Source organism: Pristiophorus japonicus, chromosome 17 (assembly GCF_044704955.1).
Source record: "Pristiophorus japonicus isolate sPriJap1 chromosome 17, sPriJap1.hap1, whole genome shotgun sequence".
NCBI lineage: Eukaryota > Metazoa > Chordata > Chondrichthyes > Pristiophoridae > Pristiophorus > Pristiophorus japonicus.
In genome coordinates, this window is record NC_091993.1 from 102,637,657 (window position 1) to 102,663,808 (window position 26,152).

General features: G+C 41.6%; 1 protein-coding gene across 2 annotated transcripts in view; it reads left to right on the forward strand.

Annotated features, from left to right (window-relative positions):
• The window catches only part of LOC139228246 (copine-8-like), a 781,549-nt gene that overhangs the window by 619,182 nt on the left and 136,215 nt on the right, over positions 1 to 26,152 (forward strand). For both annotated transcript variants that reach the window (XM_070859423.1, XM_070859422.1), the window contains exons 12-13: positions 14,121 to 14,174; positions 17,349 to 17,410. In XM_070859423.1, coding sequence (XP_070715524.1) covers positions 14,121 to 14,174; positions 17,349 to 17,410 — 116 coding nt within the window. The remainder of the gene's footprint in view (positions 1 to 14,120; positions 14,175 to 17,348; positions 17,411 to 26,152) is intronic.

Genomic DNA, 26,152 nt, shown 5'->3' on the forward strand with positions numbered 1-26,152 from the left:
GCTGATAACTTCTTTGCCTTCTGGCCTGCAGACCATGGTAGAACCTTTTCTCTCTGCAGTCGATTCTTGAACTTCTCTTTCTAAGGCCTCTTTCTTCACAGATAAACATCAAAGGATTTTACAACACAACGGGGTGAAGTTATTCTTTGGCGAGAGTGCAAAATGGGTCATCATAGGCAGTCCCTCAGAATCAGGGAAAATTTGGATGATAGCAAATTGGCAGCTTGTTTTACAACCCGATTTTTGTTTCCATTGAAGGCTGCCGATTCGTTAGTACCTGTTTTGTGCTATCGCCCCAGACCAATTTCAACCACTGAGTGTGGTTTTTCCCTGTTATTAAGGCAAGGTAATGAATTACTTATTGTTTAGTATCTGAGGATAACAACTTTCACCTGCATATTAACCATCTTTCAGCCCTTTGTTAAACTTGTGAGATGAAATTACTGCTTGAAAAAAACCATTAAAAATAACTCATCTTTTCAGATCCTTGCATTGGAAAAATGGCAACAACATCTTAAAAATGACAGCTGTCATATGGCAAGGATGCCCTGGATTAGGCAGCAGGGCAAACATCCTCAATACCATTTCAGCTCCACTATCTATCATGAGGCTGGCTGGTTAAGTCGTCCATCACTTGGCCACAAACTTCATTTTTTGCTTCCGTGCTGTGCAAGCCTTTGAGTTTTTAACGTATTTTCGTTATCCCAACACCTTTTGCAAAGGTTAAAAGATAAAAAATATTCACAGCCTTTGTAAGTGTTAACAACATCTTTAACCAGATATGCAGCCATGTACCTTTTAAGTGGCTACATTTCATTAAAGTTATGCATCACCCCTTTTAAGCAGCCCTTGGCTAGTTATGCCTGATTTCCCACTGCACTCAGGCAAACACACAACATCAGGTCCAATTTGGGCCTTAAAGTCACTCACATTATGCAAATGATGTTCATTTTACAAAATTCAGGCAAGGTCAAGGCCCAGTTGGAAATGTTACTCTCGTGTGTCTTACAGATATAAGAGATATAAAAATCAACAGTGCTTTAGGGCTAGTGTGCAAGTTACTTGTAATAATCTATATCAAGGTATTACAATATGTAGATAGGCATGCCTCAATATAAACATCACCTTGGTTGTTAATGCATCATTTTGCTTGCTACCTAAAAGCATTTAACTTAATTAATTGTTAACTGATTGTAATCTGTGACGCTCCATTTGCTTTTGTTTCCAAGGTGTTTTCTTCCTCCTCCTCTTGTAATGAATTATTTTTCTTCCTCAGCCCTTTATGTTTCCCAGATTCATGCACGGTTTCTTAACCAATAGGTACAGCAAGCAACATTTCTCAGACCTCTAAATATAAACTCTTGCGTCAGGGCTAGAAGACTCGTCTACCATTTTCAGTTCTCTCCTTCGAGAGAAAGCTCCTTGGCTGTGCTGAAATAAATTTAGCCAAGATCAGAAAGAACTTACTATGCAAGGAAATGCAACAGGAATGACAGACAACTTTGTAACACAACAAAATAACAAAGTTTGCAAATGTTTTGAAATGTATCCTACAATGTTAGTATTAAGAGTTGAATGTACCCAGGTAAAATGACTAAAGTTGAGAACTGAATGTGTTCCATTTCTAAAACCATTAGTCAACTGTTGATTCCTGTATATTAATAAGGTTGTTTTGATAACACAGGCAGCGGCTCCAATGGGACATGTCAAAAGTAGCAAGACTGGGTCACTCAATCATTTCAAGGTGAATTCCATTTCCTTAAACACTTTGAGGAATACAGTTAGTGTTTATCCATCAACATAAATCAAAATGTCAAAAATACTGAAAGACACCGAAGCCCAAATGCAATGAGTAAACAATTACATACTTAATGGCATGAACCTTGCCCTTCTCCTAACTCCTTCTCCATATAACCAATTCCTACTTTAGAAGTAGTACTTCTCCCAATAACTGTTTACCCGATTATTCAAAGTTATATCCAAAACATTGCAGTCAGTATTTGTGACCAGATGTAGGTTGTTGTCTTCTTTGTGTTTTGAATTCTGGCGCAATTTTATTAATATATATTATTTTAGAAAATATCTAAAATTGTAAAATTGTCTCTCTAATTTTTGTGATCAAAATAAAAACAATGGGGTTTATTTTTTTCTGATATTTTACCTGTTTAATGCCCATTCCTTGAGTGCACAGGTCAGAATATCGGGGGTGGAGACCTATTTTGCTGAGCCTCTGCCTTTTTATAGTTCCCCACGATTGCTAGGGCTTCGTCCTTGAGGCAGAGGACCCCGCACACCTGCAATAGGTGCAGGTCCATCATACTCATACAAATGAGGAAGGTTGGGCTGTTCCCACTATCCCATTGCAGTTTCCTAGCAATGCAGCCTCAGAGCATCCAGACGCAGGGACAACCCAAGATAGTTGATGATGGGCTTGTAACGAGTTCCTCCCCTCAGACCGGAAGGTCTGAAAGAGCCCAGCAGCAAGCTGAAGAGGATCGCAAAGGTAAGTGGGATTGCTTTACTGTGCTCTTCCATCAGGTCTTGAGGTCAGCAGCAGCAACTAGAAAGCCCTGTTGGCTGGTGGAAGGCTCTACCATGTGCTGGTAGTGAAAGCAGGCTATGTTAATGGCTTAGTGCATCAACATTGAAAACAACCAGTCAGCAATGAGCAGTTAGCAAAAGCTACTAATTAAAAAAAAAGGGAACCAATTAAATTTCGGCAAATATTTTTGAATGACTTTTAAATGGTTATACTAGTTATATTTTATTTATATATATCTCAGAGAGAACTTAAAATATACACAATTCTGGAAGAACTGTGCCATTAGTCAAGTTTGGAGGGAAGTTTTGAATAAAAATCATGAACTTAGCAATGTCTATTTAAACAGAGATTTTTAGTAACCCTGAGTGCTGTTGTGGAGATATCTGGTAAATTAGAACATAAGAACCTAAGAAATAGGAACAGGAGTGGACCATTTGGCCCCTTGAGCCTGCTCCGCCATTTAATAAGATCATGGCTGATCTGATCTTGGCTTCAGCTCCACTTCCCTGCCCGGTCCCCATAATCCTTGACTCCCTTAGTTAGTTTGGTCCTTTCTTTAGTTCTGTATTTTCTGACCCTCGCTATAAAAATCTATACCCTAAACATAGGGAACTTCTACCTCAGCAAAAAGCTGTTGTCCCATGCAGATTTATTTATATAACTAGAATATGATGGGAACACCTTTATTTAGCTACCTGCAGTGGATAAGGAAGGAAAACACTGTATTTGCTTTCCATAAATCATTAAAAAAATGAATTCACTATCTCGGAGGTCCAACCACCAACCAATTTCTCCAACCACCCATACATTCTTGTTTTTGAAGTAGCTCACCAGCTGTTTCTTCTGTCCTGTTTTTTGAAGTAGTGACAATTCTTTGTTCCAATGATGACAGCTCTTTCTTTCTCCCCTGCAGCATTACTTAAAATGCAAGCATGAAACAACTCTTGCTTTTCTTCCTGTCATTTCAATGTTCCAATTAAAAAAGTATGCTTTTATTCTGTAAAGGATGGTAGAACACACCAGTTCTGTTCATGAAAAAGATGTCATTCAAATAATAACCCTTTGATCGCAATTTTTCCTTCCAGTCAGTCACAGCATTTTCCTTTACACCTGTACTCTCGCTATTCGTAGTGAGCACATCATTGTCTGGAAATGCTAGCATTGGTGGGAATGGTACATGTAAGGGCTGGAAACTTGTGAGTTCCTAAACTTGCTGGTTTTACGCCTACTATATGCTTTAAATTCCAGATCTGGTTGACTTATTGCAAGTGCCGCTCAGTACCACTTCAAATTTGAATCTAAATATTGATTAATGTGGGAGGCTGTGATTTTCCTGGTTTCACGCACTGCATGTGCATATGCGGTGCACGAATTTGACTCATTTCAAGGAGGCGTTAAAGACTAGCAAAGTTTTTGCATCTTGGGAACAGATGTCCCATAGTTGTTTTTCTGCCTTTTTGCTGTCATGAACTTCCAAGGTAAAGGGGTTACTTTCAGAGCTCATCGCTTAGTGCATTTAATGGAAGATGACAAAAGAGGTGACAAGCAGATCAGATGCATGCATCACTTTGCCCAGTGTACTCAGCTGCTTCTCAATGTCATGTGGAATTCAACCAAATTGGCTACATTAATAGAGAGGAACTTGAATAGGATCATTTACTGGGCACTTTAGGTTGAAGTCACTTGCAAATTGTCAGGCCTGTCTCTTGCACTCGCATGCTGGGCTTCACTATGGTTGAAGATATGCAGTAGCCTCCTCGTCTTAGTTGCTTGATTGTCCACCATGATTCTCAATCGGGTTAGAGAGTTTAGCTCTAATCTATTCATTGTTGAATCACGTAGCTCTCTATGCATAGCCTGCTGGTTTTGGCGCTTTGCATGCAGATATTCCTCTGTCATAGCGTCACTAGGTAGATACCACATTCTAAGGTATGCTTATTTAATGCTCTTCTAAACTCCCATTGAACAAGCTTGATGGTAGTTGAAGGATGAGGAATATGCCAGGCCATTTTATTGCAGATTATGGCAGTATACAGTTATGCTTCTGCTGATGCCCCAGAGTGTCTCATAAATGTCCAGTTTTGGACTGCTACATCTGTCCTTACACTGTCCCATTTAGCATAGCAACAGCACAGCTTGCTGCCGGTAACCCTGCATGTATTACATGTAATAACTAAGATTGGCAACATAGAATTTGTTTGATCTTGCATGGCTTTGGAATCTCATAGCATTGCAATATATATATATTTATTTACATAAGAACATAACAATTAGGAACAGGAGTAGGCCATCTAGCCCCTCGAGCTTGCTCCGCCACTCAACAAGATCATGGCTGATCTGGCCGTGGACTCAGCTCCACTTACCCGCCCGCTCCCCATAACCCTTAATTACCTTATTGGTTAAAAATCTATCTATCTGTGATTTGAATACATTCAATGAGCTAGCCTCAACTGCTTCCCTGGGGAGAGAATTCCACAGATTCACAACCCTCTGGGAGAAGAAATTCCTTCTCAACTCGGTTTTAAATTGGCTCCCCCGTATTTTGAGGCTGTGCCCCTTAGTTCTAGTCTCCCCGACCAGTGGAAACAACCTCTCTGCCTCTATCTTGTCTATCCCTTTCATTATTTTAAATGTTTCTATAAGATCACCCCTCATCCTTCTGAACTCCAATGAGTAAAGACCCAGTCTACTCAGTCTATCATCATAAGGTAACCCCCTCATCTCCGGAATCAGCCTCGTGACTCGTCTCTGTACCCCCTCCAAAGCCAGTATATCCTTCCTTAAGTAAGGTGACCAAAACTGCACACAGTACTCCAGGTGCGGCCTCACCAATACCCTGCACAGTTGTAGCAGGACCTCCCTGCATTTGTACTCCATCCCTCTCGCAATGATCCAACATTCCATTCGCCTTCCTGATTACCTGCTGCACCTGCAAACTAACTTTTTGGGATTCATGCACAAGGACCCCCAGGTCCCTCTGCACCGCAGCATGTTGTAATTTCTCCCCATTCAAATAATATTCCCTTTTACTGTTTTTTTTCCAAGGTGGATGACCTCACATTTTCCGACATTGTATTCCATCTGCCAAACCTTAGCCCATTCGCTTAACCTATCTAAATCTCTTTGCAGCCTTTCTGTGTCCTCTACACAACCTGCTTTCCCACTAATCTTTGTCTCATCTGCAAATTTTGTTACACTACACTCTGTCCCATCTTCCAGGTCATCTGTGTATATTGTAAACAGTTGTGGTCCCAGCACCGATCCCTGTGGCACACCACTAACCACCGATTTCCAACCCAAAAAGGACCCATTTATCCCAACTCTCTGCTTTCTGTTAGCCAGCCAATTCTCGATCCATGCTAATACATTTCCTCTGACTCCGCGTACCTTTATCTTCTGCAGTAACCTTTTGTGTGGCACCTTATCGAATGCCTTTTGGAAATCTAAATACACCACATCCATCGGTACACCTCTATCCACCATGCTCGTTATATCCTCAAAGAATTCCAGTAAATTAGTTAAACATGATTTCCCCTTCATGAATCCATGTTGCGTCTGCTTGATTGCACTATTCCTATTTAGATGTCCTGCTATTTCTTCCTTAATGATAGCTTCAAGCAATTTCCCCACTACAAATGTTAAACTATGTAAAGAACTTACAGGCTATATTTCCTTAATGCAGCTTCTATTTCCTGTTCATTTCTGTCTCACATTCTGTAACAATCAAACTGGTTGACAACAAATTCCCAGCTTGTCCCTGAAAGGCAGGTGGAATTAACTCATGAATTTACAGCAAAAAGTTAAGAATGCCTCTTGTAATCTCTATATAGAACAGAAGATCAAACAGTATCAGAAAAAAAAAACAGAATTGAAATCCATAATAAGTAGTTGGCGAGTAGCATAGATGCATTTAAGGAGAAGCTAGAAAAGTACATGAGTGAGAAAGGACTAGAAGGACATGTTGATAGGGTAGGATGAAGTAAGGTGGGAGGAAGCTCATGTGGAGCATAAACACTGGCATAGACCAGTTGGGCCGAATGGTCTATTTCTGTGCTAAAAATTCTATGTAATTCCTTTTTCCCTGCTAAAATCAATTTTCTTTGGCTATGCAAGAAGAGCATTATGACACTACTGTGCATTGGGAGCTTTGATTAATTGTAGCCAAAAATTTATCAATTTCCTCCTGCCATCTATAAATTTTGCAATCACTCACCAGCTCGGGTGATTAAATAAGACGTCGCCCACTCTTTGATCATTATAATCAATATTTTTTACATTAATGTTCCACCATCATTCTTATTCCATGATATATTTTAATTTTTCTTCCAGACCACAAAAAGTAAAATGACAGAAGAGGAGAGAAATTGATGGATTTTTTTTAGGCAAGATGCTTAATTTTGCTTTATTGGTGCATTGCTTCAATGCACTGATACTAAAACACAGGCAAGCAATTCTGCTATGTTTTGAGGATTTAGGCTCCCTACGTGAGGACAATTGATAACAACAGTGGCTGCCATTGCGATTCAGAATAAGTAAGGATATCCCTTCAGTGTAGTAGGGACTGCTTATGATGAGTAGAGACATCACAGTACCACCAACAAATGTAACTCTCAATGCTATTGAGGATTTATTTTAAATAAAATACATTTAAAATGTATTTTAAATTTAACCTGCTCTCCAGAGTCTATGCAGAATATAAACATTCACAATACAGTCTTTCTACTCTCAATGAATCACAATGCTGAAAAAAAAATCTATTCAAATAAGCAAACCGGTGTCATTGCTGCTTCTGAGTCGCACTTATTGCAGATTAACATGTGGTATTTGCATATTTTATTGTGAAATATAATATACCCATTTTCCAGCTTGCACCCACCAGCTTGCAATTCAAGCCTGCCAACTTTCTTGGGATATAGTGTACCAAATTTCAATGAGGCCCAGGAAACAAACTGTCCCGCAGCTTCACGCTGGCACCATGGGCGCGTCCCTCTATCACTGGGTCCTATTTGGCTCTGACCTGAGCTCTCGATCCCATATCCTTTCCATTAGCAAGACAGCCTACTTCCCCCTTCCATCAAATTCAAGTTATTCAAAGCTCTACTGCCCATATCCTGACTCGCACCAAGTCCCGTTCATCCATCACCCCTGTGCGTGCTGACCTACATTGGCTCCCAGTCCAGCAACACCTCAAATTTAAAATTTGTGTTCAGATACCGCGATGGCCTCACCCCTCCCTATCTCTGTAACCTCCTCCAGCCCTACGACCCTCCAAGAACTCTGCGTTCCTCTAATTCCAGCCTCTTCCGCATTTCTGATTTCCATTGGTGGCTATGCCTTCAGTTGTTTAGGCGCTAAGATCTGGAATTCCCTCCTTAAAACCCACATTTTCCCATCTGAATAGCTCCTAATGTGGTTCATTGTCAAATTTTGTCTGGTAACGTTGCTGTGAAGCACCTTGGGATGTTTTACTACATTAAAGACGCTATATAATTGCAAGTTGTGTTGTTTGCTCCCGTTCCCCCTCATATCCTGCATTCCCACCCTGAGTTAAAATCAGTAGTCTAGAATTTCCTTAGAGTTGCTCCCACTCTGCCGCTATAAATTCACTGAAAGTATAGCAGAAAGCCCATTTATGTGCATCACGTTTCCGCCACGTGTCCAGCGAAGTTACTGCGGCAGAGTGCGTGCAGTGCCAAGGAAATTCCAGGCTAATATAAGTGACGTATTGGTTGGAATTTTCAAAATATTTAACTTAAACCATTGCACTTAATTCTCTGCCGTCTTTTGCTTACACTGCTTACTTTTGATTTTATATTGCAAAATGGAACTTTCATAATACATATACCACCAGAGCATTATGAAATTATATTTCACTATCATTCATTCTTTGCTTTCCTTTTGTTTTATCTTTGTTTACTATGCATAGAGCATTACATTCCTACAAGAATTCATGTTTACCGTTATATTCAACTGCAGTAATGTATTAGTGGTAGATTTACTTCATTTTGAACCTCAGATACTTGAGGATGTATATAGTGTTCAGCAAAAAGGAATATTGAGGCAACTGGTGAAAGGCGTATTTGCCATTATAGACGTGGAACTGTAGTCTAATCTGATTTTAAAGGAAAGAAATATTTTATTGGAGCAGTGTAGAGTCAATTATAAACAATATTGGTTTTGAGACAACATAGTCTGTTGAGCAAAAGCTGTAGCCCATTAAATTCCAAAGTCAATGTAATTGCTCCAGAGACTGACTAAATGCTTTAGTTACAGGGGAGAGGACCACATTCTAAATACAAAGTGACACTTGTATAAACACTGTTAAACTTGTTTATAATGAAGATGGAAAGTCAGAGGATGAAAGTGTGCAATGTTATGATGTGTCCTCCAGCACTTACCAAGGAGTGGCAACATGAAATTATTAGAAGAAACTTCGAGGGGACAGAGAAAGTGAACCTAAAATATAACTTTTCAATAAGCCAGGATAGAGGATATAGGTTCAGGGTTGTAACAGGATGAATTTAGGACAGAGCTCAGTAAGTATTTCAGCAGAAGGAGCCAGAACGCTGAGCTTATCCACATCTAGATATTGTCTTCATTTAAATCTATCTTGTGATTGCAAGGAATTAATGTCATTGAATAAGTTAATGGGACAACATAAATCGCAACATGCTGTTATAGCCTTGAAATTGCTTGTAGGTGTCCATTTGCTACACTGCGAAGTACATTGGAACAATTCTATCCTGTTTATGGCCCATTTTTCCTGGAATTGGTATCTTAGATTATTTTAATGGTTAGGATAATCCAGGCAGTTTAAGAGTAATGGCTTTCACACATAGCTAATAGAATTGTGATGTTATCACTGCAAGTTTATGCAGCAATAATTAATAATTGATTAACAGCAGCTAGTGTAATCAGTACATATCATAAGTTACATAGTAGTTAGAGAAAGAGAGTGGGGTAAAAATTGGTTAGGTCATGTTTTTGGGCGCATAACTAACAGCGTCCAGGCAGTGCACGTCCTAAACGGGATACTCAAGGCCTGCCTGAAATTGGACCTGTAAGGATTTCAATGTTGGCCCATTTGCAACACCAGCAACCCTAAGATGTTGAAAGGACAACTGTGGGGAAGCGGGGTGGGGTGGGGGGGGGGGGGGTCACAAGCCGGCAGAGGCCCTCGGGAGTGCTGTGGATCTGGGAGGAACACGCCAGCTCCTCCTGGCTCAACAGGAATGTTTTTTTTTAAACTTAGGCCGCAGTGACTGCTGACGAATCCCGAGTGGAGCAGGCCGTCATCACCAACCAATTTAGATACGTCGTGGGCCTAACCTCTGTTTCAGGTAGGCACCGCAGGTGCCTGGACTGCTACCTATGCCAATATGGTGGCGCCAATACCCCTGGCGCGGATCAGGTGCAGGATGTTGCTCCCCAAAACTGGCCCTCCTTATACACATTTTACATCCGTGGACGCAATTTTGACCTTTGCACCCATTGCTTCCACTGCTTCTCTGCATAATCCCACTTCAGTTCAAACTATGTTAGATACCACCACTGCATTTCAAAAGACATGGTTTGATCATAGCAGCTCACTCTCCATACATGCATGTATATGTATGCATATATATATATTAAAAGTGAACTACAGACTGGAAAGTTTGCTCCAAGAATGTAATACAGGTACAGCATCCGAAATCTGGCAACCTCGGGACCGAGATCGTGCCGGTTTTTTGATTTTTCTGGATTTCAGACCTCGTTGTTGGTGCTCCTCACTGCCTGCCGATCCTCCGCTCCTCATCGCCCGCCACTCCTCGCCACTCACCAATTCTCGACACCCGCGGCCCCCTGGCACTGCGTTTTTACCGGTTTCCTCATCCCTCGCCGCCCGATGCCGCCATCTTGGGCACCTCAAAAATGACCGGTTTTCAGACAATTCCGATTTTCGGACAACCGGATTTGAGACGTTGTACCTGTATACGTATGCATGTACTATATATATTAAAAGTGAAATACAGACTGGAAAGTTTGCTCCAAGAATGTAATACATCTACAGCTTGTGATGTTATTAATATATTTGTTTTTCACTTAAGTTTTGCATCATCTCAGCCTCTTGTAAAACATTGCAGTCGAGAGTGAAATTCTTCACTTAACAAGAGAATGAGCCACAAATCAAATCGCTTTGTAAGAAATCACACATTTCAAACCCATATGCTGCAATTGAGTTTGTGGCTGCTCAATTACAAAGCAAAAGGACGTATTCTACAGCTTTCATTAAAGGAGAAAATTCACTCAGTTAAGATTATCCTTTACCCATCACACATGTGGGCTTGTTAAAACTTGTAGCTTGTTTCCAAAGTTCCACAAATAGACTTACACAATCAAGCCTTCATGATATAATTATCCTGTGTCAGAATACAATAAGTGTGAGAGAATTAGGAGAGAAAAGGTCATCAAATCCTCTAGTTAGGAATGTGTGATAAGTTTCACAGGAAATGTGAAACTTGAACGATAATTCACTTAAAAATATTTGTTACTGAGCTACTTATAAAATTCGACTAGCAAAAATGTTTTTCTTATCTCAAAGCCTCCCATACAATATCCTCCACATAATCACACTGGGTTAGCCTTCATTTATAATATGCATTGTCCTAAAATACTGTAAATGACATCTTTCCATACCAGTGAGATCACAATTAAGTTACCTAAACCTAAAGTAATTGCAAATTAAATTCAATGAACCCAAATCTTCTTGGGGGTTCTGCCAGACTCTTCATTGTACTGGTTCCCTGCCATTTTATGGATTTTACAGGAATTTTTGGCCTGCCTTATAAGGAGTGGACGCTCTGTCTGTCCCGACCAAGGCAAATGATGTAAAGAGGGTGGAGTTGAAACCAGGTTTTCCCTTAGCTGGAAGTTCCTGCTTCCCTGACTCAGATGGGACCAGTTAATGGAGTGGACATCAGTATGCCCTGTAAGGTAAGGTGAGGTGTGCCAGCCAACTAGATGGGCATGTGGACCCCTGGGAAGCACCAGCCAGACAAGCAGCTCAAAGAATTGACCATTTTTCTTGTGTAACCATTTCTGGACCTGTTTAAGGGGCCAAGTACACAAGCACCTTAACATCAGCATGAGGCGGAACTGATGGGATCTAGGTGGGGCTGGGGCTGGGCAACCTCTCTCAGGTGGCAGACAGGTGCTGGATTTTTCCACTTCATGGAATGGGCATGTAGGTGCTAGAGATGCACCCACAGTGATGCAGGCACTAGCCAGCTCCATGCAAATTAGGTGTGCTGTTACTGACCTTCAAACTCTGTGAGTTCAGCCCTCGAGGATCCTGGCAGGTGCGATCCTGGCATAACCACCAGGATCGTTTTTCCTCGATCGTCAGGCAAATTTATTTGGTTTAAGCAAAATCCAAAACAGGATTTTTTTTCCCTCAAAGATATTTTCTCCTCCAATTTTGAGCTAATTCCTCGCTGTGCTAAGCTTCCACTGGTGATAATTAACTCCATTACCTTATTCATCTTAAAGGCTTGACAATGAATACTGGTAGGATGTCCAACTGTGGAGGACATCATAGCCTGAGCTTCATCCCAGTTCTCACACACTTTCATTCAGAGTCTCTGTATAATGATCAGAGGAAATGGCCAGTTTTTCTATCCTTAACCGAAGGGCACTGCAATCAATCGTAGCTCTGTTAGAGCGCCTACTACTGACTGCAGCGCAAACCAAGAATCAAAATCTAGGACCTTCCTGGTCGCTATGGTTCCGAGGTAGCGATTTTACAAGTGCCAGCTCGGCTCAGTTTGTAGCACTCTTGCCTTGATGCTGAAGATTCTGGGTTAAAGCACCTGAGCACATAATCCAGACTGACACTTCAGCTGCATAGCTCAAGCTACTGTCCTTTAGATGAAACCAAGGACCCATCCACCAGATTAGGTGGATGTTGAAATTATTGAAAGAAGAACATTGGGCCGGAATTTGAGGTTGGAGGCGTATCTCCGGAGTACATCTCCGACACGGAAATAAATCCAAACCTACCTATTGTCTCCCGAGCTTCAGAGACTTCGGTTCCTGGGCATACGGATCCCAGGGTCGCAGTTTGGAAGCATCCCTTGGATCACGTGGGCCAGGTCCTCCTATCATTTGTGAATGGAATCTCTATTAACATACGAGGAATCCTCAAACAATTAAATAATTTACACAACTGGAATAAAAATAAATGTTCCTATTTTCGCATTTAATTAAAAGTCCCTTTAATAAAGATGTAATTAAAAAAATATATATATTTTAACTATTTTAATCCCGGTCAAAATGTATATAAACTAATTTTAGATGTTTGTGAATGGTTTTTTATTTTAAACTTTTTAACTTATCATTTATATTTACCCTTACGTTGATGAAAGCAGGCCCTATGCATGCTTTTACCAGGATAAGAGTTGTGTGCACATTTGCTGGCCAGTAGTTGGGCAAATAACCCAACTCTGCGCCAGCAAAAGTGACTTTTGAGTCGGTTCATATGATATGTCAAGGTGAACCTTGACAGATTGCAAGTTTCAGGTTTTCGCACTTGCGCATGTGGAAACCCGGAACTTGTGGAGCCTTTTACAAGGCTTACGATGGCATATGCTGTGCCCGTTCCTGCAAAATCCGGGCCAATGAGTTATTCCGGTGTCCTGACCAACATTCCTATCAACTAATGACGAGAACCATGTTAATTTAGTATTTATCCAATTTGTTGTTTGTGAGATCTTTCTGTGAGAGAATTGGCTGCTGCATTTTAGCTACTTAAAAACAGTACATTTCAACAGTAATTCATTGCTTGTGAAGCACTTTGGTCATCTTGAGATCATAATAATTTGCTATAGATGTCTGATTTCTTTCCTTATCTCCCAACCATCAGTAAAGCTAGCACAAAGTTTTAAAGAAAATGATTTACTAAAGTTTTGATAACACGCTTTTAAAAATTTCATCTTCGAAGTCTGTGATTTGTGGGGAGGGGTTCTGACTGGTGCAGTAAGTTATTAAATTGGTCTTTTAATTATGGCACCCAGCTTTGAATCCAGTCCAGATTGGTGGAATGAAAGTGCTCTAAACATTGACTCTAAGAATTTGAAGTGAAATAAGTTTGGTCGGGAAGACTCAAGCCATTTCTTAGTTGCCAATATGTTTTTTTTTTTAATTAGCCCCAAATTGCCTTAATTTGGCAATAAATTTTGCAGTCTCTGTGATGGGGCACAGGACAGCTGGTGTGGGAGGTGGCAGTATCACACTCCTACAGTGTAGATGCTCTTACTTACTTACGATTAAGTCGCATTGTTTTACTCTGCAAACCCCTGTGCTATAGTTAATCTGAGAGTGCTTGATGCTGACTCTGCCTTGCTGAAATTATAAAGATTTTAATTCCCACACCTTGGTAAACGCAATAATTAATTTACAAATGCTGATATAACCTATCTGTGACCATCCTTTCTATGATACAGACCTGCATGAAGTATCTTTAATTAAACAAACTCTTGCTGCGGCTAGTTTTGATAGTTACATAAGTAATGTTAATTTTCTTATTTATATATATATATAGGTAATAAATCCAAAAAAGAAAATAAAGAAGAAGAAATATGTTCATTCAGGAACTGTGAGTAATATTCTTATATCTTTAGTCATTGGGGTTGAACTTTTGTGTGGGTTTCTCTGGGATTTTAACCCTCTGCTGTGCATTTTCAAGGCCATGGTAAACAGGGGTTCCATTGGCACTAATGATATAGTGGGAATTCAATACTCCGACATCCCTAGCCTTATATTAGTCTGTAAATGTATTCCTCTAAAATGATGGCATTGCAATCATTGAAAAAATAGCTATGGAGAAGAAATGAATATCTGTGTTTTATTTGGTATATAAGTATGTGTTAACAGACTTTCCCCAATTGTAAGAAGGGAGGTATAGTTCAATATCCCAACATAGACACAATGGGGCCGAAATCAGCCTCCCAAAAAGGCAGCTTACCAGCAGAAAGCGGCGGCGGAGTTGAGCGGCCGTTGACTTCTGGTTCAATGGCCGCCACGATCAAAATTCACCTAGCGGAATTTTCAGGCGGTCCCCACTTCCGCCCCACTGCTGCCGATTGTCTGAAGCACGTCATCAAAGCGCGCACTGCCGCTCTCCCACACCTCCATCCCACTCTGCGCGAAATTTAAGTGAAAAAATCCACGATCTGCCATGCGGTGCCCCCGACAGCTTTTTCTGTCGGTGCACCTTGTATTCTGTGTGTGAGCCATGGCAACGCCTTCAAGGGGAGGGCCTACTGTCATGGCCGCCATGCTTTTTTTTTCCCAATCAGCTGGGCAATTATGGCCCTGGGTTCAGCCGGGCCGCCAATAGGCAGCCTGGCACCCCATCTTGGGTGACAGGCGGTTGGCCCGGGCGAAACCCTCACTGGTGGCCCAGTGGTTGAACCTAAACATTTGCTGGTTCTCCCCCTTTTAAACGAGGGGAGAGACGCGATGATGCACATGCACACTGATGTCACCATGGGGGCCCACCGCTGAGTGACAGCGCCAAGACTCTGCCCCACCCCCACATCCGCCCCTCACTAGCACTTACCGCCACACTTCCGTCTCCATTATGACCGACTTCCGGTCCACTCCAAAAAAATTGCCAAAGAGCTGAAAATGAATCGAGAGTCTGCCTCGTCTGATGCAACGGTAAAAACACCTAGAAAATGGTAGGTGTGCCAGGTTTCCAGCAGGGGTGAGTTTCTAACCCAATACCTTGTACTTAACCCTTCCTAAATTCCCTCTAAGGTGTATGAAAGTACATTGTTCGGTTTAACTCATCCAGTATCCTGAACAGAAAACAAGATATCTCATGTCACGCCTTGTCACAAAAATCTTTTCCATTTTATATACTTAAAGTAACAAAGGAAACCAATAATAGATAGAAAAATTCATTAAAATGTTGAATTCTGTTTTGTAAAGAAAAAAAAGGTATTTTTACATTTAAAATACATGCTTCACGTTGAGGTATTCTGAGATAGCTAAAAATGAATTGTGCTGTGAATATTGCAACATACTCTATCTTTCAGTTAGAAATAAAAACAGAAAATGCTGGAAGCACTCAGCAGCTCAGGCAGCATCTGTGAAGAGAGAAACAGAGTTAACGTTTCAGACCAATGACCTTTCATCAGAACGGGAAATGTTCGAGATGTAACAGGTTTTAAGCAAGTACAGAAGCAGAAAAAGGGGGTAGGGGAGGAAAGAACAAATGGGAAGGTCTGTGATAGGGTGGAAGGCAGGAGAGATTAAATGACAAAAGGGATGATGGTGCAAGGCACAAGGGAATGGTACTGGGACAAGTAAAGAAACAAAGGATGGGTTTAGAAGAGGTGTAAATGGAAATAGCAGAATTATCAACAATGTAGTCTCCTCTACATTGGGGAGACGAAACATAGATTGGGTGACAGCTTTGCGGGAGACCCCGGTCGCCTGTCACTTTAATTCTCCGCTCCACTCTGACCTTGGCATCCTACACTGTTCCAATGAAGCTGTTGATCATTCTGATATTCCCATTTACACCACCTCTAGGGTTTAGAGAGATTTAATAGAGGTGTTCAAAATGACGAGGGATTTTGATAGTGTAGATAGGGAGAAATTGTTTCCACTGGCAGGAGGGTCAGTAACCAGATGATCAAATTTAAGATAATTGGCAAAAAGCTAGGATGGAGTGAGGAGATTTTTTGTAACGCAGCATGTTGTTATGTTCTGGAATGTACTATCTAAAAGGATGATGGAAACGGATTCAATTGTAACTTTTAAAAGGGAATTGAATATATACTTGTAAAGGAAACATTTGCTGAGCTAGGGGGAAAGAGCAGGGGACTGGGACTAATTAGATAGCGTTTTCAAAGAACTGGCACAGACACAGTGGGCGAATGGCCGTCTCCTGTGCTTTATGACTCTATGACTATTTAGGCATAAGACAAAGCTCATTGCCATTCAGGTCTGAGTCAGAAGGTTGTGGGTTCAATCCCACTCTAGGGACTTGAACACAAAAAAATCTAGGCTGACTCTCCAGTGCAGTGCTGAGGGAGCGCTGCACTGTTGGAGGTGCCGTCTTTCAGATGAGACGTTAAACCGAGGCCCCGTCTACTCTCTCAAGTGGATGTAAAATATCCCATGGCACTATTCCGAAGAAGAGCAGAGGAGTTATCCCCAGTGTCCTGGCCAATATTTATCTCCCAATCAACATAACAAAAAAACAGATTATCTTATCATTTTCACATTGCTGTTTATGGGAGCTTGCTTGTGTGCAAATGTTCTGCCTTGTTTCCTACATTACAACAGTGACTACACTCCAAAAGTACTTAATTGACTGTAAAGCACTTTGAGATGTCCAGTGGTCGTGAAAGGCACTATATAAATCCAAGTATTTCTTTTATGGGTACTGGACTTGTATTAATTCCTTGAGTACACAGATACAGCACTGGTACAGAACAATGACGATACAGAGGCTGAGAGAAATTTATGTGTTTACTGAGGGTTTTACATTGACGCACAGCCAAACCAAAATCTCCTTCAGGCCTACCCTGAAACTTAGTTTAAATTATTGCATGTGGTCTAACTAAACATGCTTTCAGCTAAAGTGCTTTCTATATTGCATTAAATGTAATTTTAGAGGGAGAAAGTAAAGTTGTATGCCATATCACCTCAGGTTACCGTCTTGGCACTGAGTACTTTTGCTAAAATGAGCCCAGAATGACATCTTTGCATGAAGAATCTTCTTCAACTCACCATATTTCCCCTTTCCCCTCAGGTTACGCTGTTATCTTTCACAGTTGAATCTGAGCATACATTCCTCGATTATATTAAAGGAGGGTGAGTAGAGTTTGTAATTAGCTGGCCACAGCTGTAATGTAATACTATTCCTGGTTATGTCCTGCTGTTCTTGCAATGTTGATCTCTGAGGGAGAAGAACCAGATGAACATAATGTGATGCGTGGGCTGAGATGCTCAAGGCTTTCTCAGTAACATTCACTGTCTTAACAGACATCTAACCTGTTTAGGTGGGCACGATGTTTTGATCCTTGAGACACAGCTTTGATCAGCTAACAAGCTACGTAGAACTGTAATGTTAAATTGGGTTCCATGGCAATTATCTGTAGTACTCATCCAATCAGAAGCTCCTCTAAGAATTGGAATTTAAATCAATTTATATAAAATTCATAATTTGATTACTTTAATCTGAAATAATTGCTTTTATTTTATTGCTTCTTACAGTCCAGGCTAGGATATGATGCGAATCAGAAAACAGCCAATATATTTTACATAAATAAGATATACTGTATGAATGTAGGTAAATATATTTCACCTTTGATTTATATTTAGTTATATAGTTACATATTTAGGCTTTTTTATTGGCATTAAGGCAGAGATAGACAGATTTTTAAGCGATAAGGGTTATGGGGAGCGGGCAGGGAAGTGGAGCTGAGCCCATGATCAGATCAGCCATGATCTTACTGAATGGCGGAGCAGGCTCGAGGGGCCAAATGGCCTACTCCTGCTCCTATTTTTTAAGTTCTTATCCCTGCTCAGTTTGTAGCATCCTTGCCATAAGCATCACATGTTGCAGGTTTGAGCCCCACTCTAGGACTTGAGCATATAATCTAGGTTATCACATGGTTTGCCAATGTTCCTTAGACATCTGGCCCAAACTCCATTAGAAAAATTGCTTTCTTCCATTCACAAATTATTTTATGTTGAGCTTGAATATTCTCATCTGCACCTTCGGTCTCAATGATGTTATTGGCCCCCAAAATATCTCCATCCGTTCAATGTAAGAACTGAATGGTTTGCGAGTCATACATGTCGAGGCTTCTGATGAATCCCATAGGCATGGCCATGATTGTCCCAACCCTGTCGAACAGTGACCTGTGTACCTGTGAGAATCAACGCCGCTCTTGCTGTGTATACACATGCACGAAGGTGAAGCACCGACGATTCTCCAAGAGTATTAACAGTAAAACATCGCAAAAATTCAGTTTATTTGTTACGAATTCACCTTAAGGTTGTCCACTTGAAGGTTGAACACCATGTCTTTCCATGATCCCTAAAAATGGCTTTGGGATCTCATCCTCGTCACCAAAATGTAATATACTTGGGTAGAACAAATGAACGACAGAGACACGATGAGTTGCTTTCCATGTGTTTGCTTTATTAGGCCAGCGCGAACTGAGCATGCTCATTCTAAAACATGTGACAAACCATGTGATAATACATTACACTAGGTTAGTGCTTCATCTCAGTAAAAATGTGCTGTATTGATGGAGATGTTTATTGAGACTTTAAACTAAGGCCTATCTGCCTGTTCAGGTGGCCATGAGATGGCATTATTTGAAGAAGAGCAGGATGATTTGACAGCTAATACCACCAAATAAATAGATTAGCTGGCCATTGATCTCATTTGACATTTGTGGGACCCAGCTGTGCATTATTGATTGTTCCATTTGCCTTTATAACAGTAATCTTGCACTTTCAAAGTAATTGGTTGTGAAGCACTCTGCAACAGCCTGGCAACATGGCTAAGTGATGTATAAAAGATAGTTGGGCTAGAAATTGCGCAGTGCCCCATTTGGGGCATATCTTTTGAATTATCGCAAAAGTATCGGCAAGCGAAAATGACTTTTTGTTCCCGGGTACATCAGCTTTTAGCGCTTCAAGAGGGAAGTGGACCGTTAAATCAAGCGCTACCACTTCCATTAGAGCACTAAAATGTGAGAGAGAGGTGGGAGGAACAATATCCAGTGCAGCGCTGCTGGCATTACAGGCCCCTTCCCTCGCTTAAAGGGATGGGCCAATGATGGGTTGAAACATTCTTATTGCTCTCTCTGTGGGGCCATGGGACCTGTACGACTTGTATTACGGCCCCAAGCACTCTAAGAGAGTGGAGGGCTGAGGAATCGCGCAGAAATCAGCGGTGAAAAGCAATCGGAAGGCACCAGACTGGTGCGAGGAATAAAGTTTGCCCTACCTGACCACCACTGTCTTTAAATATCATTCCCCAAGTGGACAACCGAAGTGACAACGCCTCCTGCAGCTGCCGTTGGTGACACCCGGCAATGCAGCAGGGGACAGGACCAAATATCACATCCGGGGCGCAAACGGGGCGCTGCGCACTAAATGATGTTACAATCTACTGGGCGCAAGAGAGCGAGGCGGTAAGTGTTAGCGCCAGCGCAAAACCGCCAGGGAAGTTTGCCAGCGTCGGTGAATTCACCGCGCCCGGTCGGTAACCCCTGAGCGCCCAGGTACTGCTCCCCCCTCCCATCTCCCCGCAGATGCTAACAGGAGGCGCAAAACAGCCGAATTTCTCCTCCAATCCTTTTTTATTTATCAATCTTTGTGTATTGAACCTCAAATTATTATGATAGGAATGCTCATTATAGGAAATAATCTTTTTATTAAAAAGGGTTTTCTTAAATATATTTAAGTGGTAATTTAAATTCAGAATTACCTTTTTTCTGCAAAACTCAATAATAATTATAACTAAGGGATATTTTGACATGGGAGTGGTGAATTTGGAGCAATCCTATGTGAATACTTTGAGAAGATGTGTCTGACTTGGCGACCCATACTGCATAAGGGCATTACTAAAATGACATGAATAATGAAAGTGATAGTTGTGAAGCAAAAAATCAAAATATTATAGGGTTTTTTTTGAAACAGGGGATCTAATTAAGGTTTTCAACATTAAGAGTGTAACGTAGCCAAGTTTGCTGACGATACAAAGATGGGAGGAAAAGCAATGTGTGAGGAGGACATAGACAGGCTAAGTGAGTGGGCAAAAATTTGGCAGATGGAGTATAATGTTGGAAAGTGCGAGGTCATGCACTTTGGCAGAAAAAAATAAAAGAGCAAGTTATTATTTAAATGGAGAAAGATTGCAAAGTGCTGCAATACAGCAGGACCTGGGGGTACTTGTGCATGAAATGCAAAAGGATAGTATGCAGGCACAGCAAATGATCAGGAAGGCCAATGGTATCTTGGCCTTTATTGCAAAGGGGATGGAGTATAAAAGCAAGGAAGTCTTGCTACAACTATATAAGGTATTGGTGAGGCCACACCTGGAATACTGCGTGCAGTTTTGGTTTCCATATTTACAAAAGGATATACTTGTTTTGGAGACAGTTCAGAGAAGTTTCACTAGGTTGATTCCGGGGATGAGGGGGTTGACTTATGAGGAAAGGTTGAGTAGGTTAGGCCTCTACTCATTGGAATTCAGAAGAATGAGAGGTGATCTTATCGAAACGTATAAGATTATGAGGGGGCTTGACAAGGTGGATGCAGAGAGGATGTTTCCACTGATGGGGGAGACTAGAACTAGAGGGCATGATCTTAGAATAAGGGGCTGCCCATTTAAAACTGAGATGAGGAGAAATTTCTTCTCTCAGAGGGTTGTAAATCTGTGGAATTCGCTGCCTCAGAGAGCTGTGGAAGCTGGAACATTGAATAAATTTAAGACAGAAATAGACAGTTTCTTAAATGATAAGGGGATAAGGGATTATGGGGAACGGGCGGGGAAGTGGAGCTGAGTCCATGATCAGATCAGCCATGATCTTTTAAGTGGCAGAGCAGGCTCAAGGGACCGTATTGCCTACTCCTGTTCCTATTTATTATGTTCTTATGTGAGAGAGTTTTTGAGAGGATAATGGTTTCCGCCATGTTGATGAATCAGCAACAGAGGGGATATTGATTTAAGATTATCATTAGAAGTTCACATGGAGAAGCTCGAAGAAATGCTTTCACACAGAGCATCATTGATAGTCCCTCGGAATCGAGGAAGACTTGCTTCCATTCTTAAAATGAGTCCATAGGTGGCTGAACAGTCCAATATGGGAGCCACAGTCAGAGTTACAGGTGGGACAGATAGTCATTGAGGGTAAGGGAGGGTGGGACAGGTTTGCCGCACGCTCTTTCCGCTGCCTAATTCTGCGTGATTTCTGCATGCTCTCGGCAATGAAAATCAAGGTGCTCAGCGCCCTTCCGGATGCACTTTCTCTCTTGGCCAGGGACTTCCAGTTGTCAGTGGGGATGTTGCACTTTATCAGGGAGGTTTTGAGGATGTCATTGTAATGTTTCCTCTGCCCACCTTTGGCTCGTTTGCTGTGAAGGAGTTCCGAGTAGAATGCTTGCTTTGGGAGTCTTGTGTCTGGCCTGCGGACAATGTGGCCTGCCCAGCGGAGCTGATCCAGTGTGGTCAGTGCTTCAATGCTGGGGATTTTGGCCTGGTCGAGGACGCTAATGTTGGTGCATCTGTCCTCCCAGGGGATTTGTCGGATCTTGCGGAGACATCATTGGTGGTATTTCTCCAGCGACTTGAGGTGTCTTCTGTACATTGTCCATGTCTCTAAGCCATACAGGAGGGTGGGTATTACTACAGCCCTATAGACCATGAGCTTGGTGGCAGATTTGAGTGCCTGGTCTTCGAACACTCTCTTCCTCAGGCGGCGGAAGGCTGCACTGGCGCACTGGAGGCGGTGTTGAATCTCCTCATCAATGTCTGCTCTTGTTGATAAGAGGCTCCCGAGGTATGGGAAATGGTCCACGTTGTCCAGGGCCACGCCGTGGATCTTGATGACTGGGTGGCAGTGCTATGCAGCGAAGACAGGCTGGTGGAGGACCTTTGTCTTACGCATGTTTAGCGTGAGGCCCATGCTTTTGTACGGTTCAGTAAATACATCGACTATGTCCTGGAGTTCAGCCTCTGTATGTGCGCAGACGCAGGCGTCGTCCGCATGCTGTATCTCAACGACAGAGGTTGGGGTGATCTTGGACCTGGCCTGGTGATGGCAATGGTTGAACAGGTTCCCACTGGTTCTATAGTTTTGTTCCACTCCACCGGGCAGCTTATTGACTGTGAGGTGGAGCATGGCAGCAAGGTAAATTGAGAATAGGGTTGCGGCGATGATGCAGCCCCATTTGACCTCGGTCCGGATGTGGATTGGGTCTGTAATGGATCCGTTGGTAAGGATCACGGCCTGCATGTCGTCGTGGAACAGGCGGAGGATGTTGACAAACTTTCGGAGGCACCCAAAACGGAGGAGGACAATGTATTACCATCAGAGTCTATTGAGACATGAGACTCAAACATTGTTTCAAAGGACATTGGACAAGTATTTGAAAAGTAATACTATAAAAGAAAAAAAATGAACCAAATAGCCTATATCTGAGAAACTATGATCGCAGTGTACACAAAATGAGCCAACCCTAAGTGGATCAGATGGTGAATCCAACTGTCTAGCCCATACTTTTCTGTCAGAGTAATGGTGAGACTCATGGCACTCGCTGTTATTTATATGTAAATACTACAGCAAGTTCAGCCGAGGGCAGATGCGCGGTTAATTGCAGAACCCCAAAGGTTGCTATCCCAGATGCCATTAGCTTCATGAAAACATCACACTGTCTGCCTCACTATTGACCGAAATACATTGAATGGCTTGAATTTGTATTTTTGTGGTAGATATGAACTAAACCGGGCACAAAAAGCTATATCTTATAATAAAACCAGAAAATGCTGGAAATCTCAGCAGGTCAGGCAACATCTGTGGAGAAAAACCGAGTTAACGTTTCAGGTCTGTGACCCTTCGTCAGAACCGGAAAAGTTTGAGACGTAACAGATTCTTAAGGAAGTGCAGGGGCAGTAAAAGAGGGAGGGGAGGCCTGAACAAAAGGCAAGGTCTGTGATAGGGTGGAAGGAAGAGAGATTTAAGAGACAAAAGGGATGATGGGCAAAAATGAGATGGTAATGGCATAAGTTAAGAAACAAAAGATGGGGTGTGAATGGTGGAATCATCAGTAGCCGTCATGGAAAAGAGAAAAATAAGGGGGGTTGTAAAAAGCTGTGTCTTGTCCATTTCACAATGTGATAATTGTTAATTACTGCCAAACAACACCTCTGGCACTGAAAATGATCTATTACAAATGTGAAGTCTCATTCCTTCAGGTTTTAATTGTTGTTGGAGATTTTCGAAATATGACATTTTTAATTGAAAAAAATACTTTTCCTTTGTCTCATTTAATCCAACCTTTCTTTCCCTCGCTTTGTTTTTCTTTCTGTACCTAATTTGACACTGAATTCACCCACTCTAACCTTCTCCGTCCTTGTACTGTTAATTTCACGATCCTTCAATTTGACTGGTTAAGGAGTTGCACAGTTCCTTGTCCTGTTCACTCAGGTCCCAGATGCCTTGTTTCCCTCGCTGCATCATTATCAGCTCAACTTTCAGCAACTTGCCATGCAAACATTCTAAAAACCTAAATCTGCTAGAGCAAGTCTAATTAATGGCAGACACTATTAGATGCCCTGTTACTGCAAATTATGGCCCTCTGAGTTTAAATTTAAATTAGCCAGACTGAATTACAGGGAGAAGATTGTTTGCTCAGGAATTAATAATATAGACCCATCTTTTTTTTTTATGTTTTTTTTTTATTATCTCTTTATGCTGCATTGGTACAAATTTTCAATCAAGTTGCTAGTTCTCCATTATACACATTCAGGAAACTACTTCACAATAATGAGACTTGCCGCAGAGCATAAATTGAATGGTAAAGAGAGTTTCGCAATCAGTACCACTTGACAAAAAAATCAGTCACCGATAAAAATGTCATTAATTTGAATCTAACTTTCTATTTTTGTACATCTCTGATGCTTTTTAAAATGACCCAGATTTTATGGTAAAATTAATTGTGAGGATATCAGCAGCGCTCAACTTTATTAAAATGTAAATTGGACAGCATCTTCCGGTGACCGCACATGCACAGCTAAATGCGGAAATTAGAAAGGTGCTGTCCAAGTTGGCCTGCTCCTCCAGAAGCTTTGCTATACTGGTATCTTGCCCAGGGACAAGGCATTGTTAATACATGGAAGGGTGTGAAGTTGTGATACTTACCCACTAAATGCCCACTAAATTTGCGAGATAATGTTGTCTTGTCCATTCCAGTGTAAGTGGAATTTTAACAGTGTGATATTTCTTAATTACTACCAAACAACCTCTCATTCCTTCAGATTTTAATTATTGTTGGAGATTTTTTAAAAATTAAAAAGTATTACTTTCTTTACTTTTTCCTTCTGGCTCTTTTATTTCTCTCTCTCTTAATTCCATCTTTCATTCTCTCTCATTTTGCTTTCTGTACACGTTAGTCATTGAATTAAATATTCTAACTTACTTTCTGATTTAGATTCTCTACTTCTCATTAACAATGTTTTAATTTGATTGGTTACGGAGATCTCCAGGTCCCTGCCCTGTGGAGGGTGCTGTGCTGAAATGGATTTCTAATCACTGCAAGTTCCTGTGCAAAAGCCCAGGGAAAGTCTGTAGGCAAGTGTAAGTGTAATGCACGGTTGGTGCTGTTCATTCGCCACTGACCGCAAAATCTGGGCCAATATTTTTATTAAGTGACTTGAATTAGTTTGATGATCCTGACAGTATGACGGAGCATACGCAGCAGAAATAACATCAGCAATGGCTTTTGATTAGTAACTATTAGCTGAAGTTGTTTAACAACAACAACAACTTGTATTTATATAGCGCCTTTAACGTCGTGAAACATCCCAAGGTGCTTCACAGGAGTATTATGAGACAAAAAATTTGACACCGAGCCACATAAGGAGAAATTATTGCAGGTGACCAAAAGTTTGTTCAAAGAGGTAGGTTTTAAAGAGCGTCTTGAAGGAGGAAAGAGAGTTAGAGAGGCAGAAAGATTTAGGCAGGGAATTCTAGAGCTTAAGGCCTAGGCAATAGAATGCACAATCACAAATGGTTGAGCGATTATAATCAGGGATGCTCAAGAGGTCAGAGTTAGAGGAGCGCAGACATCTTGGGGGGGTTGTAGGACGGGAGGTGATTACAGAGATAGGGAGGAGCGAGGCCATGGAGGGATCTAAAAACAAGGATGAGAATTTTGAAATTGAGACGTTGCTTAACCGGGAGCCAATGTAGGTCAGCGAGCACAGGAGTGATGGGTGAGCAGGACTTGGGGCGAGTTAGGACATGGGCAGCCGAGTTTTGGATCACCTCTAGTTGACATAGGGTAGAATGTGGGGAGGCCAACCAGGAATGCATTGGGATAGTAAAGTCTAGAGGTAACAAAGGAATGGATGAGGGCTTCAGCAGTGGATGAGCTGAGGCAAGAGGGGAGACAGGCAATGTTATGGAGGTGGAAATAGGCGGTCGTAATTATGCTGCGGATATGTGGCCGAAAGCTTACTTCAGGGTTAAATATGATACCAACAGTGCGAACAGTGTGGTTCAGCCTCAGACAAAAGTTGGAGAGAGGGATGGAGTAAGTGGCTAGGGAACGGAGTTTGTCGAACCGAAAATAATGGCTTTGGTCTTCCCAATAGTCAATTGGAGAAAATTTCTGCTCATCCAGAACTGGATGTCGGACAAGCAGTCTGACAATTTAGAGACCATAGAGGGGTCAAGAGAAGTGATAGTGCCGTAGAGCTGGGTGTCATCAGCATACATGTGGAAACTGACGCTGCATTTTTGGTGATGTCGCCAAGGGGCAACGTGTCATTGAGAAATAGGAGTGTGCCAAGTATAGACCTTAGGGGACACC